The sequence below is a fragment of the Lipotes vexillifer genome, unplaced genomic scaffold (genome assembly GCF_000442215.2).
Source record: "Lipotes vexillifer unplaced genomic scaffold, Lipotes_vexillifer_v1.1 scaffold1129, whole genome shotgun sequence".
Lineage (NCBI taxonomy): Eukaryota > Metazoa > Chordata > Mammalia > Artiodactyla > Lipotidae > Lipotes > Lipotes vexillifer.
The window spans coordinates 405,666-425,303 of NW_006789022.1; the positions used below are offsets into that span (position 1 = coordinate 405,666).

The following is a 19,638-nucleotide window of genomic DNA, read 5'->3' on the forward strand; positions in this document are numbered from 1 at the left end:
GCCCTGGAAAGGCCTGACCTAGACTGAGGAAGGGGTCAATCTTAACCTGGCAGAGGGATGGGCTTGGCAATGCCTCTCCATCTGGATTTGCTCTGTCTGATGAAATCATCACACCAGGGCAGGAAGAGAGGATGATTAAAATAGCAAAGAAGGAAAAGCGACCTAAATAAATGTCCAATGATTGGGGATTATTAAATAAATCAGGGGGCAGCTATGTGATGGCATGCCACGCAGCTGTTAGGTATGTAGTACAATATCAAATGCTGTGGGAAATTATTTATGATATATTGTGAATACTATACACCTATTAAAAAGAATGTGGTAGGTCTATACATACTGATAGGAAAAATATCCATGATACATGATTAACTGAAAAAACCAAGTGACAGAACAATACACAGAATATAATCTCATTTACCTGGATGAGTTAAAAGGAATGCGTGGGGACTTCCCTGATGGCGCAGTGGTTAAGAATCCACTTGCCAATGCACGGGACACGGGTTCGAGCCCTGGTCTGGGAATATCCCACATGCCATGGAGCAACTAAGCCCGTGTGCCACAACTACTGAGCCTATGCTCTAGAGCCCGCGAGCCACAACTACTGAGCCCACATGCCACAGTTACTGAAGCCCACGCGCCTAGAGCCCGTGCTCTGCAACAAGAGAAGCAACCACAATGAAAAGCCTGCGTGCCACAATGAAGACCCAATGCAGCCAAAAATAAATAAATTTATTTTTAAAAAAAAAGGTATGTGTGTGTGTGTGTGTGTGTGTGTGTGAATGCTTCGACAAAGGCCTGGAAGGACCTGTACTCAACTGCGAGCTGTGGTGATCTCAGGAGGGGTATGACATAGGAGAGGATAGTAAAGGAGGGATTTCACATTTTATCCTACATACGTCTGTACTGTTCCAATTACTTGCAACAAATGCAGATTTTAAATCACACACACACGTTTTTAAGCATAGCACTATATAAAAACAGAAGACAAAAAGTACATTCCAAATTTTAACCTTGGGGTGGGTACAATCACAGTTGATTTTTTTTGGTCTGTATTTTTATAATTTTTGACCACGAACAGAGACCACTTTTCTAATAATCACAATGAGTTATGTAAAAAGGGTGGGGGATCTCTGAGACTGAGGCTGCTGAGGAGGCCCTGGGGTCTTGGCCCTCAGAGCAGGCCTGGCAAATCAGGACCCAGGCTGGAAAGCTGTGAGTGTGTACACCTGTCTCACCCTCCGGCCCCTGGACTGCCTGTCCCTTATGCCTTGTCCCTGCGCCTGGATCTCTGGGCTCAGATCCAAGCCCTCATGGGCTGTCGGGGCTTTCCTCTCTCCTCCAAGGCTAATCTCGCGGGCTTTTGGCAGCTGGATGCTCCAGACTCTACATCCAGGGGCTGGGGAGGATAAAGCTTGGCAGAAACAAGTCTAAATCCTCAGGCTGGATGCCCTGCCCTGCACTAGTGGATCCCATGGGGGCTTGGACACAAGGGCCGAGGCAGCCTGCCACCTGCCCTGAGATGACAGCAGCCGAGTCAAGTTCATAGTCCCAGTGTTAATTCTGCTCCCATCAACTCAGCACCGTTTCCATGCCTGGCATTGTGCTGAGCTGTCTGCATATAATACCTCACTTCCCACGACACCCAAAAAGCAGTGACGGATGCGCAGAGGTGGGGTTAAGTGGCTCAAGGTCACACAGCCATTAAGTGACAAAGCTGGAGCCTATGCCTGGACCAGACACGAGAGGCAGCACAGCAAAGTGGCTCAGAGCCAAGGTGCCTAAGCTAGGCCACCCACCACCTGTGCCTCAGTTCCCACATCTGTGAAGTGAGGAGAGACATTCTCATAGGATGATGGTGTCAAAATGAGCTACGTGTCCAGTACATGGCAAATCATCAATGGCTGTTGTCATTGTTATTATTACTGCTGAGGGAGGAGGGGGAAGGGGAGAGTCCTCAGGGGACAAGGGTAAGGGTTTCCATCTGACTGCCCACCCCCGAGAAGTTACCTTCAAACTCTCCGCGGGAGCCAAAGGGGTCTCGGTAGCTCTCGATGAACCCGATGTAACTGGGGGAGAGAAGGGCTGAGATGGAGGTGGGGCGGGGGGAGGGGGCAGGGCGGGGTGAAGGCTGGCGCCTCACCTTTCCACGATGGGGGCTTTGTCCTGGATCCAGAAGCGAGAGCCCTTCTTGTGGGCCTCGATAGAGCCATGGGTGAAGCTTTCTATGTACTGGGCCAGCATCTGCTCCTGGTGGCTGGTGGCTGCATAGGCCTGGGGGTGAGCAAGGGTTGGTCAGCCTCAGGCTACCCACCCATCCCCATACCCACCTTTGCTGCCCAGAGGGGCCTGGAGAAGCACCTCAGCCCCTAGCCAGCCCTACCTTGGCTTTCTCCAGGTGCTCCACTACCTTCCGGAGGATGGGTGCATAGTCTCCCCGGGTCACCCGGAAATTGCTTCCCTGGAATTCATAGCTCTTCAGCTTGGAATTCATTTCGGAGTCCAGAATAGGCTCTGAGGGAAAAAGGATGGCTCAGGGAAAAGGCTAATATAAGACACCCCAGTAGGCTTCTCGCTGTGACACTCCTTTACTCTAAGATCTTCAATGGCTCCCCACTGCCCACAGAAATTAGTATAAACTTCCATCTTCAAAAATATAGATATTGGGTTGGCCAAAAGTCGTTCAGCTTTTTCCGTACCACCTTACAGAAAAACCCAAACGAACTGTTTGGCCAACCCAATGTTATGTTACATGAAATGTTCTAAGTGATTTACATGTTAACTCACTTGAGCCTTGCATCAGCTCTGTGGGGAGAGGGAAATTATCATCTCTATTCTACAGATGGGGAAGCTAAGGCACCGAGAGGTTAAGTCAGTTTTTGAAGGTCACACAGCAGCAAGTAGCAGAGTCGGATTCAAACCCAGTGTGGCAGATTGTATTTAAAAAGCTAGCCATACCCTAGATGTAATCACAAAGTCCTTATAAGGAGGAGACAGGAGGGTGAAGGGAGGTAGCAGATGTGATGAGAGAAGAAAGAAGGGGGAGAGATGTGAGGAAAGGGCCACAGGCCGAGGAATGCAGGCAGCTTCTAGAGACAGAAAGAGGCAAGGCAACAGATTTCCCCTGAAGGCTCCAGAAGGAACTGGAGTCTTCTTTTAGACTTTGGACCTCCAGACTGTAACAGAATAAATTTGTGTTGTTTTATGCCATTAAATTTGTGGTGATTTGTTACAGAAGCAATGGGATATTTTTTTTTAAAGAATTTTATTTTTTTCGCTGTGTTGGGTCTTTGTTGCTGCACGTGGGCTTTCTCTAGTTGTGGCGAGCCTTCGTTGCTGTGCACGGGCTTCTCATCGCGGTGGCTTCTCTTGGTGCAGAGCATGGGCTCTAGGCATGTGGGCTTCAGCAGCTGTGGCTTGCAGGTTCTAGAGTGCAGGCTTCAGTAGCTGTGGCTCGCAGGCTCTAGAGCACAGGCTCAGTAGCTGTGGCGCACGGGCTTAGTTGCTCCATGGCACGTGGGATCTTCCCGGACCAGGGCTCGAACCCGTGTCCCCTGCATTGGCAGGCGGATTCTTAACCACTGCACCACCAGGAAGTCCGCAATGGGATATTAACACTGTTGTATTTTGCCTGTTTTCTCTGATCCATACAACATACTCCTAGCTTATATTTAAGAAAAAAGAAAAGATGGCCACAGTATCTCCCATCTCCCAAAGTGACTTCTCCTATCAGGACTTCTCCTCTTGAAGCGGGGCAGGCAGGCTTGTGGCTACAGCAGAAGCGACGCCATGTGACTGCCGAGGCTAGGTCATAAACGGCGACACAGCGTCTGCCTGGCTCTCTTGGGCTGTTCGCTCTGGAGCCCAGCCGCCATGAGCGATATGAAGATGCTGTGTGTTTTGGTTGACAGCCCCAGCTGAGGTCCCAGCCAACAGCTAACATCTACCACTGGACGTGTGAGTCGGTGAGCAGGCAGAGGATGCAGCCCCTAGCTGTTGAGTCACCCCCACCTCTAAGTCTTCCCAGCTGAGGCCTCAGACATTGTCAGCCAGAGACATGCTGTTCCTAGCGTGCCTCATCCAAATTCCTGACCCACAGAGCCCAGGAGCATGAAAAGGTGGCTTTATATCACTAAACAAATGGGGGTGTTTGTTACGTCAGGCAGCCTGGCTCCAGAGCCACACTCTTAACCACTGTCCTCTGCTGCATCCTAGAGGCCCGGCTCATATTCCCGTGTGATCCCCTCCTATTCCCTGGAACCCTTATCCTCTTCCCTAGTCAAATCGCACTACGTACGTGCTGATCCCTAAACTTTCCCACCACCTTGCTTTGGCTCATGCTGTTCCCTCCACCAGGAGTGCTGTTCCCGACCCGTCCTCCTTTGCTTGGTATCTGAGGATCAACGAAGGGAGAGCTGCTGGGAAGGCACCGGTGAATGAAACACAGAGTTCCTCCTCTCAAGGAGCTTGAAGTCAACAGAAAAATAACTGGGAAATTACTGGGTGTGCTGATGAGCAAAGAGGCTGTGGGAAGACAGGGAAAGGTCCTGGGAAGGTGAGGTCCAAGCCTGGCCTACAGGATGATTAGGCTTCATCAGTGGAACACCTAGAGAGGATGAAGGACATTCCACGCGGGAATGGGGAACAGACCGTGCAAAGGCCTGGAGGGGGTAGGTGAGAACATGGGGTTTCCAGGGAATTGGAAGCTGCTGAGTGTGGCTGCAGCCCAAAGTCTAAGTGGGAGGTTGGGGCTGGGAGGTGGGAGGTGGGTGAGGAAGGGAGGGTGGGGTTACAAAGGTCCTCACAGGGGCCTGGATGCTTCTCTTAATGCTGCATCTGTATCCCCCTCACCTGGTAACAGACTCCAGTTTTCTTTTGAGAACCACCCCCTCACAACCACCCCGAGTCCAGGTGGTGGGTCCAGCTGGCTGTGAGTCCACCTGGCTGTGAGGTAGGCTTGGGACCAGGGTCCCTTAACCACAAGGACTGGTTCACAGGTAAACAGGGGACCCGAAACAGAGAAACCTGAGCCACTCCCAGACGTTAAGACACTATTTTGGGGAGAAAAGGGCTCTCTTTGCCGGAATGGCCCAGCTGGTGGCTATCAGGCTGTGTGTTTTGGTTGACAGCCCCAGCCGAGGTCCCAGCCAACAGCTAACATCTACCACTGGACATGTAGATGGGAGCAGCCTGCTGTGGGTGAAGTCAAAGAGAGCTGAGCCAAGAGACAGAGAGAGAAATTTCTGAGAATACTGTCTGAGCAGCTGGATCCTGCTGTGCCTGAAGCTACTGTATTCTGGGCTTCTTAATTACTCAAACCTACGAAGTCCCCTTTGCTGTAGGCAAATTTGAAATAGGTTTCCTCACTTATAACCAAGAAATTCCAAATGATGGAGCCCTTAGAAGTGCATCTGGGCTTTGCCTTGAAGGTACTTGGGGAGATATTTAGGAAGTGGATTTTAGTAAGTTCACCACCCCCACCTTTCTGTACTCTCCCCAACCTCCAAGACACATGTGGTCACCTTTCCCATTAAGCCTTCACTGATGTGCAGTTTGGATTTCTCCTCTAGGCTGTCATGGGACATATGGTCCAGCCTCTACTTCCATTGTTTACATGGATTGTTATCTTCTACGCCACTGCCTGGAGGATGGGGACCATGGCCAACACGTGGCCCCTGTCAGAGGCTTGCAGCAGTGATGTTCGCCAAGTGGAACAAAGGTCCTTCCCCTGCCTTCGTGCCTCCGCTTAGCTTTACATCACCACCAGCACTGGGGCTGGGGGCGCTCACCTCACAGGAACACCATTTGCTGAGCACGAGGGCTTGCACCTAGCAAGCCTTCGATCAACATCTGCCATAACTATTACAACTGTGGTTGCTGCCTGCAGCTACCGTAGTCGGCTAACCCTGTCCTGGGTTCTGGCTCCCTCCACGCTGGTCCAGGAACACAGGAAGGAGGGGAAGGGGTGTGAGCTCACCTGTGCTCAGCACAGAAGCCAACCGCACCTCGTAGCAGGGCTTCCCATCCTGGCCGACCTCCTTGAAGAGCCGTGTGTTGTAGGCACTGAGGTTCTGGAAAAGACCAGGGCAGGGGTTTGGGGGAGAGTAAGTCCAGAGCAGGCTGTGGGGTGGGGGGAGGGAAAGTGGGTCACACCAGGGAGAGAAGATACACAGGTAAAGCAGTCCAGGGCCTCCGGTGGACCTGCCTGAGTTGTCTGCGAGGGGAGAGAGCAGGGTCAGGCCAGGGCAGACTCCCGCTCTGATCAGTACACCGAGCACTAACTTACTAAGCGCTGGGCAAGACACTTCGTGACCTCAGCTAACCCGGGGTACAGGAGGCAGGTCCCATTCCACAGATAAGGAAATGTCGCTGTGTGGCTGAGCTGGGAGGTGAAAGTGACACATGGATGCCAGAGCCCAATCCAAGCAGCTCTGATGTTCTGTGTCCTCCTGCCCTGAGGCTGTCACAAGGCCCTTCAGCCCAGGGTGGGGCAGGGGCAGCTCCATCAGGGCACACACGGGGACATCTTCGCTCAAGCCAGGCTGACCCTTAGACGCGGGCGCCCAAGTCTTCTCCACCTCAAGGACCCAAGATGCCCATGCCTCTGGGCCCAAGCTGAGAGCCAGGAGTGGGCGCCAGTGCCAAGGGGACCCCCAAAAACCACCACCTCAAGTTCCCCAACCCCCAAACCTGTGAGTCCAGAAAGTCTTGGGCTAGTTTGGCATCTTCCATGGTACAGTTCCCAGAGAAATAGGTGGTGATTCCCTGTCAGGGAAGGGGCAGATGGGAAATAGGAGTTGCCGAGTTGGGTTGGGGAAGCTGGTGAATTCCTTCCCAGCCACCCTCTCCAGCCTCTGGCTTCCTCCACTTCCTCTCAGCAGCCTCCACTGTCCCTCTCCAACTCTTTCCAGGGGGGAAAAATTACAACACAAACAACAGACAGAGGCCCAAGTCCAGCCTTCCTGCAGCTCTGTGCCAGCCTCTCGCGGGCCCGCCCCTAAGGTTTGCTGCGTCCCTCACCCCACGCAGCCCCCAAGCAGCCTCCAGAGGTAGGAAGCTTTGGCCCCCTCCTTTCCCATGCCCCCTCCTCAGCTCCCTCCAGCTCTCAGCTTCTCTCCTTCCTTCCTCCTGCACATGGCATCCCAGGATGTCAGAACTGGGAGGGCATTCAGAAAGCATTCCATCCAACCTGCTTACAAATGATGGTGCTGAGGCCTGCGGTGGAGGGCAGCTTGGCCTCAGGCGTGACGGACAGCCCACTGCCTCCCCATCGGGTGCCCCTCCCTCCATACCAGGCGGCCCCCAAGGATGCCCTCCACTCCCCAGTGTGGCTGGGGGGGCCTCACCTCCTTCCCCAGCCCGAGGTGTCGAAGCCTCGATTCCAGAGAGAACATGAGCTCCCCGCAGGTCTGCCAGAGGCCCCCGACTTCCTCCGGGTGCTGCTCTGCAGCCTTACTACCCAGGATCACACGTTCCAGCTTCTCCTGCAGGGGAAGGGAGGCCCGTGGCCTGGCCACCCCACCCGAACCTGCCTCCTGGAGCACCCCTCCTCCCCGCCCCCATCGACCCGCAAGCTCCTCTCCCACAGTCTAAGACCTTCTGGCTCAGAGTGCAGTTGACATTGCCCGAGAAATGCAGACCCTCACCCCCCAGGCTCAGGCCTGCTGGGGCAGAAGCTGCATTTCAACAAGCTCGTCAGACAATTCGTGCACTCAGTAGGGGCTGAGAGCCCTGGTGTAAGAGCTGCCTCTGCCCCAGATGGGCCTGAGCCCCGTGGTCCCAGAGGGGGACTCCTCATGCCCAGGCTCCTCCGCTGTCCTCAGTGGTGACAGGCAGGCTCCATCTCTGCAGCACCTAACAGCGCACAGAGCACTTTCACAGCCTCCGCTCATTCGTCCCTCGGGTCAGCAGGGTCAGGAGGTGGCTGCAGCACCCAAGGCCGTGCAGTGTGGTAGTGACAAGGTCAAAGCTCCTCTCAGGGCCCGACTCCCACTGGGGCTCCATCTGCTGCATGCCCCGCCCCCCCATCTCACCGGCCCCAAACTGCCCACCTTTCCCAGCCCTCTCCAGCTCACCTTGGGCAGGTTGGGAACAAACTTGGTGTCACCAAAGGACTTGTAGTTGCCCATGTTGGAGTAGACACCTGCAGTGTAGACCAGGAACGCCTGGGGGAAAGGGGGTCAGAGGAAGCACAGCCTCCCTACCCCACAGAGGTTCCCTCCTGGGATATTAACACCCCAGAGGAAGCAGTATGGGTGAGGCTGGGAGACTGGCGGGGCAGGACCCACATCCTGGGAGGCCCCCGTCTGGCCACAACATGCTTTCACAGCCCAGTCTTCACACACTCATCGTCCAGCCAAACTGGTCTTCTCAACAGCTACCAAATACATCCAAGCTCTCATGCACCTTGTTCCCTTTACATCAGCACCCTCTCAGCCACCTCTCATGTGACCCCCGAGGCCCAGTGCAAACACCACCTCCTTCTGCAGGAAGGGCTGTCCGCAGCCCTCACCTAGCAGGCAGCCAGCACCGGAAGCATCAAACGTTAGGGCTGGAGGGGCCTTGGTCAACTACTCTATGGCTTTTGCTGGCCCCAAATCTAGTCTCCCTTCCTCTGGCAATAAGGCCTCACATCTTCCTTTTGGGATAGGGCGAAATCTCCCTTCCCCAACTCCAGGGGTGGACACAGGCCCAAGCTGGCCAATAAGAGCCCAACCAGGAAATTTCCCAGTGGCAACAAGCCTCTGTTTTATACCGAGAATCATCAAGCCTGAATCCCCTGGAGCTCCACTACTGGGGTGACAGAAGAAAGCAAAGCTGAGAGATGAAGACTGCATCACCATGGTATCACCGAGTCCCTGAATCTAGTCGTGCCTGAAGCCTCCCTAGCCCTGGACTTTTCAGTTATGTGAGCCAGTAATTCTCTCTTATTTTAAATAGACTTTATTCTATAGAGTAGGTTTAGGTTTCCAGCAAAACTGAGCGGCAGGTACAGAGATTACTCCAAAGTCCCCTATCCCCACACAGGCACAGACTTCCCCATTTTAATAGCCCGCACTGATGAACAACTGATGAACCTACATTGACACCTCATCACCCAAAGTTCATAGTTTACATTAGGGTTCACTCTTGGCATTGTACATTCTATGTGTTTAGACAGATGTATAATGACATATATCTACCATTATGTATGGTACGTTACTCTGTATTATACAGAGTAGTTTCAGTGTCCTAAAAATCCTCTGTGCCCGTCCTCCCTCCCAATGCCTGGCAACGACTGATCTTTTTACTATCTCCATAGTTTTGCCTTTTCCAAAATATCATATAGTTGGAATCATACAGTATGTACCCCTTTCAGATTGGTTTCTTTCACCCAGTAATAGGCATTTAACTTTCTCCATGTCTTTTCATGGCTTGATAGCTCATTTCTTTTTAGCACTAGATAATGTTCCATTGTCTGATGTACCACAGTTTGTTTATTGATTCAGCTACTGAAGAACATCTCAGTTACTTCCAAGTTTTGGCAGTTATGAATACAGCTGCTATAAAAATCGTGTGCAGGGGCTTCCCTGGTGGTGCAGTGGTTGAGAGTCCACCTGCCGATGCAGGGGACACGGGTTCGTGTCCCGGTCCGGGAAGATCCTACATGCCACGGAGCGGCTGGGCCCGTGAGCCATGGCCGCTGAGCCTGCACGTCCGGATCCTGTGCTCCGCAACGGGAGAGGCCACAACAGGGAGAGGCCCGCGTACCGAAAAAAAAAAAAAATCGTGTGCAGGTTTTTTTGTGGACATAAGTTTCACTTCAAGTTTTCACCTTGGTAAATACCAAGGAGCATGACTGCTGAATAGTATGGCAAGAGTACGTTTAATTTTATAAGGAAGTGCCAAACTCTATTCCAAAGTGGTTGTACCATTTTGCATTCCCACCAGCAATGAACAAAAGTTCCTATTTTTGCACATCCTTGCCAATATTTGGTGTTGTCAGTGTTTTAGATTTTGGCTGATCTAATACGTATATAATGGCATCTTGTTTTTTAAGTTTGCAATTCCCTAATAACATACAATGTGGAGCATCTTTCCATATGATTATTTTCCATCTGCATATCTTCTTTGGTGAAATATCTGTTAAGGTCTTTGGTCCATTTTTAAATCGGATTGCTCATTTTCTTACTGTTGAGTTGTTTTTTTGTTTTGTGGTACGCGGGCCTCCCACTGCCATGGCCCACGGGCCCAGCCGCTCTGCGGCACGTGGGATCCTCCCGGGCCGGGGCACGAACCTGCGTCCCCTGCATTGGCAGGCGGACTCTCAACCACTGCGCCACCAGGGAAGCCCTTACTGTTGAGTTTTAAGAGTTCTTTGTACATCTTGGATAACAGTCCTTTATTAGACATATATTTGCAAATATTTTCTCCCAGTCTGTGACTTATCTTTTCATTCTCTTGACAGTGTCTTACACAGAGCAGAAAACTTTAATTTTAATAAGTTCAGCTTATCAATTCTTTCTTTCATGGATCACACTTGGTGTTGTATCTAAAAAGTCACCGGCATACCCAAGGTCATCTAGATTTTCTCCTATGTTATGTTCTGGGAGTTTTATAGTTTTGTATTTAAATTTAAGGCTGTGATTCATTTTGAGTTAATTTTTGTGAAGGATGTAAGGTCTGTGTCTAGATTCTTTTTTTTTTTTTTTAACATATGGATGCCCAGTTGTTCTAGCACCATCTACTGAAAAGACTATTTTTATTTCATTGTATTGCCTTTGCTCTTTGTCAAAGATTTGTTGACTATATTTATGGGGGTCTATTTCTGGGCTCTCTATTCTACTGCACTGATCTATTAGTCTATTATTTTGCCAACAGAACACTGTCTTTTTTTTAATTAATTAATTAATTTTTATTTTTGGCTGCATTGGGTCTTTGTTGCTGCACGCAGGCTTCCTCTAGCTGTGGCAAGCGGGGGCTACTCTTCATTGTGGTGCGTGGGCTTCTCACCGCAGTGGCTTCTCTTGTTGCGGAGCACGGGCTCTAGGCACATGGGCTTCAGTAGTTGTGGCACATGGGCTCGGTAGTTGTGGCCCACTGGCTCTAGAGCACAGGCTCAGAAGTTGTGGTGCACGGGCTTAGTTGCTCCACGGCATGTGGGATCTTCCGGGACCAGGGCTTGAACCTGTGTCCCCTGCATCGGCAGGCGGATTCTTAACCACTGTGCCACCAGGGAAGCCCCAGAACACTGTCTTGATTACTGTAGCTTTATAGTAAGTCTTGAACTAAAGCACTATCAGTCCTCCAACTTTGTTCTTCTGCTTCATTATTGTGTTGGCTATTCTGAGTCTTTTGCCTCGCCATATTAACTTTAGAATCAGTTTGCCGGTATCCACAAAACAACTTGCTGGGATTTTGACTGGGATTGCATTGAATTTATAGATCAAGTTGGGAAGGAGTGACATCTTGACAATATTGAATCATTCTATGCACAAACATGGAATTTCTCTCCATTTATTTAGTTCTTCTTTGATATTTTTCATCAGAGTTTTGTAGTTTTCCTCATATAAGTCTTGCACACATTTTGTTGGATTTACGACTAAGTATTTCAACATTTTTGAGTGCTATTGTAAATGGAATTCTGCTTTAAATTTCAAATTCTACTTGTTCATTGCTGGAATATAGGAAAGCAATTGGCTTTTGTGTATTAACTTTGCGTCCTGCAAACTTGCTATGATCACTTATGAGTTCTAAGAGTTTTGGGTTGATTCTTTCAGATTTTCTACATAGACAATCATGTCATCTGTGAACAAAGACAGTATTATGTCTTCCTTCACAATCTGTGTACCTGTTATTTCTTTTTCTTGTCTTATTGCATTAGCTAGGACTTCCAGTACAATGTTGAAAAGTAGTGTTGAGAGGGGACACCCTTGCCTTATTCCTGATGTTAGTGGGAAAGTTTTTCACCACTAAATATGATGTTAGCTGTAAGATTTCTGGTTTTCTGACAGTTTTTATCATGAATGGGTGTTGGATTTTGCCAAATGCTTCTTCTGCATCTATTGATATGATCGTGTGATTTTTCTTCTCTAGCCTGTTGATGTGATGATTTACATCTATTGATTTCTGAATGTTGAACCAGATTGGCAGGATAAATCCTACTTCGTCATGGTACATAATTCTTTTTATATGTTGTTGGATTCAATTTACTAACATTTTATTGAGGATTTTTGCATCTATGCTCATGAGACACATTGGTCTGTAGTTTTCTTTTCTTTCACTGTAATTTTTGTCTGATTTTGGTTTTAGGGTAATACTGGCCTCACAGAATGAGTTAGAAATTATTCCCTCTGCTTTTCTCTTCTGTAAGAGATTGTAGAGAATTGGTATGTTTAGTACCAATTAAGTTAGTACTACTAACTTAAATGTTTAGCAGTGAACCTATATTGGCTTGATGTTTTCTGTTTTAGAAGGTTATTTATTAATTATTGATTCTATTTCTTTAATAGATATAGGCCTATGTAGATTATCTATTTCTTCTTGTGTGAGTTTTGGCAGATTATGTCTTTCAAGGAATTGGTCCATTTCATATAGGTTATCAAATTTGTGGGCATAAAATTTTTCATAGTATTCCTTGATTATCATTTGAATGCCCATGGATCTGTAGTGATGTCCCTTCTTTCATTTCTGATATTAGCAGTTTGCGACCTCTCACTTTTTTTTCTTAGTTAGCCTGGCTAGAGGTTTATTGATTGCTATGATCTGAATGTTTGTGTCCCTCCAAAATCAGTATGTTGAAACCTAACCTCCAAGGCCATGGTATTAGGAGATGGGGCCTTCGGGAGGAGATTAGATCATGAGGGCATAGCCCTCCTCACTGAGATTAGTGCCCCTACAAAAGAGATCCCAGAGAGCCAGCTCAAATGATCCATCATGTGAAATCACAGTGAGAAGTCAGCAGTCTGCAACCCAGAAGAGGGCTTTCACCAGAACCCAACCATGCTGGCACCTGTCTTCCATTCTTTTTCTGCCTTCTGTGGTTTTAACTGAGCGTTTTATATGATTCCATTTTCTCTCCTTTCTTAGCATATCAGTTGTACTTATTTTTCTAGTTTTTTCAGTGGTTGAGTTTGCAACATACATTTACAACTAATTCAAGTCCACTTCATGGGCAGTTTGAGTACCTTATAATAACAAAAGAATCCTAATTCTTGCCTCCTCTCCCTCATATCACTTCTGTCATTCATTTCACTTCTACATAAGCATACATAAGCATATACATACATGTACACATAAGCACACATAGTTGGATATGTTGCTGCTATTATTATTTTGGACAAACTGTTATCTCTGAGATCAATTAAGAATAAGAAAAATAAAAGTTTTTATTTTACCTTCACTTATTTCTTCTCCAGTGCCTTTCCTTTTTTTACTGTACATCTGAGTTTCTGACCTATATCATTTTCCTTCTCTCTAAAGAACTTTTATCATTTCCTGCAAAGCAGATCTATTGGCAACACATTCCCTCAATTTTTGTTTGTCTGAGAAAGTCTTTATTTCCACTTCACTTTTGAAGGATAATTTCACAGGGTACAGAATTCTAGGTTGGTGGCTTTTTATCTCAACACTGTAAATATTTCAGCCCACTCTTCTTGCTTGCGTGATTTCTGAAAGGTCAGATGTAATTCTTCTCTTTGTTCCTCTGTAGATAATTCTTCCTTCTGGGTTCTTTCAGGACTTTTTCTTTCTCTTTGATTTTCTGTAGTTTAAACATGATATGCCTACATGTAGGTTTTGTTTGTTTTTCTTTTTTGTTTTGCACTTACTATCCTACTTGGTGTTCTCTGAACTTCCTGGATCTGTGGTTTGGTATCTGACATCAATTTGGGGAAATTCTCAGTCATTATTATTTCAGATATTTCTTCTGTTTCTTTCTTTCTTCTTGTGGTTTTACCACTACATATATGTTACACTGCTTATAGTTGTCCCAGTTCTTAGACGTCTTATTCCGTTTTCTTCAGTCTTTTTTCTCTTTGCTTTTCAGTTTCGGAGGTTTTTATTGAGATACCCTCAAGCTCAGAGATTCTTTCCTCTGCTATGTCAAGTCTACTAATAAGCCCACCAAATGTGTCCTTCACTTCTATTAGTGTTTTTTTGATCTCTAGCACTTTTTGGATCTTTGTTGGAATTTCCATCTCTCTGCCTACATTGCCCATCTGTTCTTTTTTTTTAATTGAAGTATAGTTAATTTACAATATTGTGTTAGTTTCAAGTATACAGCAAAGTGATTCAGATATATATATATATGTATATATCTATATATATATATGTATATATGTTTTTTTTTTTTTTTTGCAGTACGTGGGCCTCTCACTGCTGTGGCCTCTCCCGTTGCACAGCACAGGCTCTGGACACGCAGGCTCAGTGGCCATGGCTCACGGGCCCAGCCGCTCCACGGCATGTGGGATCTTCCCGGACCGGGGCACGAACCATGTCCCCTGCATCGGCAGGTGGACTCTCAACCACTGCACCACCAGGGAAGCCCTATATATGTATTCTTGTTCAGATTCTTTTCTATTATAGGTTATTACAAGACACTGAGTATAGGTCCCTGTGCTATACAATAGGTCCTTGTTGTTTACCTATTTTATATATAGTAGTGTATATATGTTAATCCCAAACTGCCCATCTGTTCTTGCATGCTGTTTATTTTATCCATTAGCACCCTTAGAATATTAGTCATAGTTGTTTTAATTCCTGGTCTGATAAGTCCAACATCCCTGCCATATCTGAGTCTGGTTCTGATACTTGCTCTGTCTCTTCAAGCTGTGTTTTCTGCCTTTAAGAATGTTTTGGAATTTTTTTCTTGATAGCCAGACATGATGTGCTAGGTAAAAGGAACTGTCATAAATAGGCCTTTATTAAGGTGATGGTAAGGTGTGGGGGCAGGGGAAGCATTCTAGAATCCCATGATTAGGTCTCAGTCCTTTAGTGTGCCTTTGCTGCTGGACTATGAACTTCACATGTGCTTCTCAGTCCCATGTTCCCACCACTCCTCTTAGGTGGGACAGATGGTCAGAGCTATGGAGCTGGGTATTTCCCTTCTTCCAGATCAGTTAGGCTCTGATAAAACCCTAGCAGGTTTGGTTCTGGTTAAACAGTTTTTTCTGAGGGCAGACTGTGTTAGGAAGGACAGAATGTTCTAGCATATTTCAAAAATGGTTCCTTTTCCTCTCCTCCTGTGAGGAGCATGAGGGACTTTTTCTCTGAAATTCATTATGAGAACCAGGTCAAGCTCCTGGATGTAAAATCCCCCAAACTGTGGGCCCCCCTTATGACTGGGTCCCCTTGGAGTTTTTAACTCTTAGAATTGTCCACATTGAGCCTCCAGCAATTCATCAGTTACAGTTCAGGTTTTCCTACCCCAGCACTGGTTCTGTGGAGGTTTCTGCTCATGAATTTTTGCTCTGGTAAGTTGTGATTCTCCGTACCTGCCTGTCTGTCTCTCCAATTTTGGGGGCAGCAGTTTGCCCTGTGACCTCACTTCTCTTAAGGATCTAAGAAGAGTTGTTGATTTTTCAATTTCTTCAGCTTTTTATTTGTTGTTAGAACAGATGGGCAACATCTAAGTTCCTTACATGCCAGACCAGACTGGGAGTCAAGGTTTTTTTTTTTTCTTCATTTAAGCCAATTTGAGGTGGGTTTCTGTTACATACAAACAAAAGAATCCCACTGAAAATAATGAATACTTGGGTAGCACTTTTCCATTAATAAGCACTTCCCCAGCTATTAGCTCTTTTAATGAGTAAATCAAGGCCTAGAGACGGGATGTGATTACTCAAAGTTCAAAAAAACGTAGAAGAAACAGCCTGGGCCTCAGCGCAGAGATAAGCAATCCAATCCCTTTATTTTACATATAGAAAGACAGACCATATCCTCACACATTCTTGGTGAAGCTTTTTCAGATGATGATTTAACAGCACCAATCAATTGCCAATGTACTGAGCCTTTGACCCAGCAATTCTACTTCTACAAATAGATCCTACTCACACATGTGCATAAGTATCCTCATCGTGGTATTGTTTGTAAGAAGAGTAGAGAAAAACCTTAATGTCCATCAATAAAGAAAAGATTAAATTGATTATAGTGTACATTGCTGTGGAATGCTTCACAGCCAATAAAAAAGAATGAGGTGGATTTATACATACCCCATGTAAGTTCTCCAAGAGATGGTGTTCAGTGAAAAAAGCAGAACTCATAAGAATACATAGAATGTGATCTCATATGTAAAAGAGAAAATAAGGAACTAATCCGTGTGCATATGTACACATACAGGTATGCAATACAGGCAGAGGACTGAAAAGGTTATATATCCCACCATCTTCAGTGGTTACCTCTGGGGAGGGCACTGAGAACAAATGATCTTTTTGTTTTGTTTTGTGCATTTCTGTAATGAATTAAGAATGCATTAATGTATTCCTTGGCCAACAGACCCACAGACAGACAAAAACAAGGGGACAGGCAGAACATTCTGCCCAGGGACACACAACACGGTACAGGAAGATATGGTCCCGAACACAGACCTCCTGATTCCTACACTGGACTCATTTCTCTACCGCCTCCGAATCTCCACAGCTGTTTCCTTTACTCCACAGCCCTTGTTATAATCACAGCAGCCACCACTTATCTTGGCATCAGGTCGCTACAGCCCTAAGGGGTACAGACTACCCTCACGCATATCTTGTAGATGAGAAGACTGAAGCTCCAGGAGGGGATGTCCCTGTGTTTGAAACCTTTCATCTAATGCAAAGAGACAGAAAGTCCTTTGTACCCCTGCTTCCTGGCCCCTCACACCCAGAAGCCACTCAGGAAATGCAGGTTGGCCTGAGAGAACTGACCTGATATTCCTCTTCGGTAAGGCCCTCAGCCAGGGCATGCTGGCGCAGCTGGTCGGGGTCCTGCGCACGGAAGAGGCGGCTGAGCAAGGCATAGATGTAGGGGGCCTCAGGGGAGGTCTGCAGCAGCACGGCCAGGCCTCCATACCAGGCAGCCCGTGACAGGTGGTGGGCATAGAGGCGCTCTGCGGGTAACAGCAGGCGGAAGGCCTCGCGGCAGTCCAGGCTAGACACGCCGATGTCATTGGGGAGGATGTACTGGGTGTCCGCCATGGGCCCTGCTGAGAACCATCACCATGATCACAGCCATCATTTATCGCACGCCAACTGCACACCTGACTCTGCACTCTCACAGTCTGATTTAATCCTCTCCAAAGTCCATGAGGAAGGGAATACCACTGTACCCATGCACCAGATACGCTGAGGCTCAGCGACAGTTAGGTGACTCACCCAAGGAGACTACAAAATATTCTGGTAGGCAATGTTTGGCCCGTGGCCTCTCAAACTTAAAGATTGAATCCAACTACCTAGTATTACAGTTGGGGAAACAGGTCCAGAGAGGCTAGAGCTTTGCCTAATAACACAAGGGAGAGGTCAGAAGCAGAGATCTGCATCTCTGGACTCCCAGCCCCAGGCCTCACTCCTCCCCTCCTCCTTCTCTGACCTCCTAGCCTCCTCCTTCAGAATCATCCTGCAGGTTCTTCAATTCTGCCCACCACTGTGCTCATAAGGACAAAGTCCCAGTTGGAAGACCCAGGTTCCAAACCTGGCTCAGCCCCAGACCCCTAACATCAAGTCAATTGTTTTACTCTTCTGCCCCTCCATTACAGCCTCTGTAAGATGAGATTGATAGTAACCCCAGCCTCACCAGGCGGGTATGTAAATTAGATGAGGTCACGAGGTCACAAGGTCACCCCAATCGAATGGAATGTACCTACAGCAGTAAATGATTTTCCCTGAACTCTTCCTCTCTCACTGATCCCAGGATCTGTCCCACCCTCATCCCTCTGCCTTTTCTTCGGTCTTCCGTCCTCCTGTCCTCTCCCTGTACTGGGCCAGGGGAGCTACCCTAGCTACAGAAATTCAGAGTTGGGAGAAAACTCATTTTACAGTTAGGGAGATTGAGGCCAAGCAACTTACCGAAGGTCTCACTGCCCGGTTGGGATCCGGGTGTCTCCCAATCCAGAGTATACTCCACAAAGCCCTCTCTTACTAGGAATGAGTTTCCAACCTCCCCCGCCCCTCCCGATGCTGCTCCTCAATAGCACAATCCCCTGGGTTCTAAAAGGAGCGTTAACCCTTTGCTGCCTGGAGCATTCCTTGGCCTCGGGGCCGCGATTAATTTGGCAGGGGTACGGGATGGGGGGCAGAAAGAGAATGATCTTGCGCTCGGCCCAGACTCGCCCTGTCCCCCGAGGATGACACATTGTGACCCCGAAACCCGAGCGCCGCGCCTCACCTCCAGCAGCTGCTCCGATCGCAAACTCACTTCCTGCTTCCGGCTCCCCCCCATTCATTGGGGCTCCGCGAACTCCGCCCCCACCAGCCAATTGCCGGGCCTCGGGGCCCGGACGGGCATCGCCTTCAGCCAATAGGCGCGCCGAGGCGAGCTTCGCCGACATGCCGGCTCCCCGCCCCAGGCACCACGGCGTTGTAAGCAGAACTGCCCCTGTGGCCTTGGCCTTTTGTCTGCAGGTGGCGCCCGCGCGGGGGTCAGGAACCTCAGTGGCCTGGCCGGTGGCGGTCTAGTTCCGGCAGACGGGGCTGGCAAGGGACCCCGAGTCCAGGCGGGGCGGCCTAGCTGTCACGGACAGAGCACCAGGGATTTCCCCCCCCACAGTCCTGACCTCCGATCTCCTTTGGGGTTTTTCCCAGTCCCCCGACCTCAGTTTTGTATGGGGGAACCTTCACCGTGGGAGTGATGTGGTCCTTCCTCGGTGGAGTCGAGGGCCAGGGGGCGGAGACTCTTCCGAGACTGCAAAACCCTTCGCGCAGGGAATCGAGGCTACAGGTGAGCGGGTTCCTGCCAGGGCTGACATGGTCCTACCGTGTGGGGGGCGCGGAGAAACGCCCCTAAGTGCTTCCCTGCACCGCTACCGACTCACCGTGGGCCTGATGGGGGCTGCAGCTGAGTATCTTGGAGCCTCAGTTTCCTCAGCACAAAGGGGCGAGGGGCCTGGCAGTTCCCCGGTGCTTGCCGGGTGCCTGACGGATGAGAAAGCCGCCTGCGACCCCAAAAGGCTGCCCAGGGCAGAGCCGAGCCTTGAATGTCTGGAGAGACTCACAGGAGGACGGCCTGGGTGGGGAATGGCATGTGGAAGGGCCAAGCGCCCAGACTGGGCGAAGTGGGGAACATGGTGAGGGTCCCAAGTCAGAGGTGGGGCAGAGCCAGGCCATCTACGGTCCAGTCAGGCCTCCCCTGCCTACTGGCTGTGTGTCCCTGAGTGGGACACTTTACCTCTCTGAGTTTTGGCTTCCTCAGCCAGAGAACCAGGCTAAAAATCGTCTTTACTCGCAGGGATGTTGTGGGCTTGAGTGAAGTGTTGACAGGGTAGTGCTGCCCCCTAGTGTTGTGCAGAGAGGGGTGGAGGAGAGGGGATACCCTTCTTGCCAGCCTTGGCCACACCTGTGTCTAGGCCCAGAGCAGCAGCTATCCACCACTGGCACCAGTTTCTCATTCACAAAAAGTGTCCAAGGCCCTGCTTGGCACAGTGGTGCGAACTGTTGACTCTGATGGTGATTATCATTGTAGGGAGGACCTCAA

General features: G+C 48.8%; 1 protein-coding gene across 4 annotated transcripts in view; it reads right to left on the reverse strand.

Moving 5' to 3' along the window:
* The window catches only part of DPP3 (dipeptidyl peptidase 3), a 34,637-nt gene extending 16,251 nt beyond the window's left edge, over positions 1-18,386 (reverse strand). The window contains exons 1-10 of one of the 4 annotated variants that reach the window (XM_007461939.1): positions 18,334-18,354; positions 17,023-17,152; positions 16,878-16,956; positions 8,073-8,162; positions 7,344-7,481; positions 6,688-6,762; positions 5,975-6,068; positions 2,381-2,511; positions 2,141-2,271; positions 2,008-2,066 (exon numbers count right to left, since the gene is read on the reverse strand). In XM_007461939.1, coding sequence (XP_007462001.1) covers positions 2,008-2,066; positions 2,141-2,271; positions 2,381-2,511; positions 5,975-6,068; positions 6,688-6,762; positions 7,344-7,481; positions 8,073-8,162; positions 16,878-16,956; positions 17,023-17,147 — 922 coding nt within the window. In that variant the 5' untranslated portion in view covers positions 17,148-17,152; positions 18,334-18,354. Of the gene's footprint in view, positions 1-2,007; positions 2,067-2,140; positions 2,272-2,380; positions 2,512-5,974; positions 6,069-6,687; positions 6,763-7,343; positions 7,482-8,072; positions 8,163-16,877; positions 17,156-18,333 lie in introns of all 4 variants that reach the window. The other 3 variants (XM_007461937.1, XM_007461938.1, XM_007461940.1) reach the window with 3 other exon arrangements.
* Positions 18,387-19,638: the final 1,252 nt, after the last annotated feature.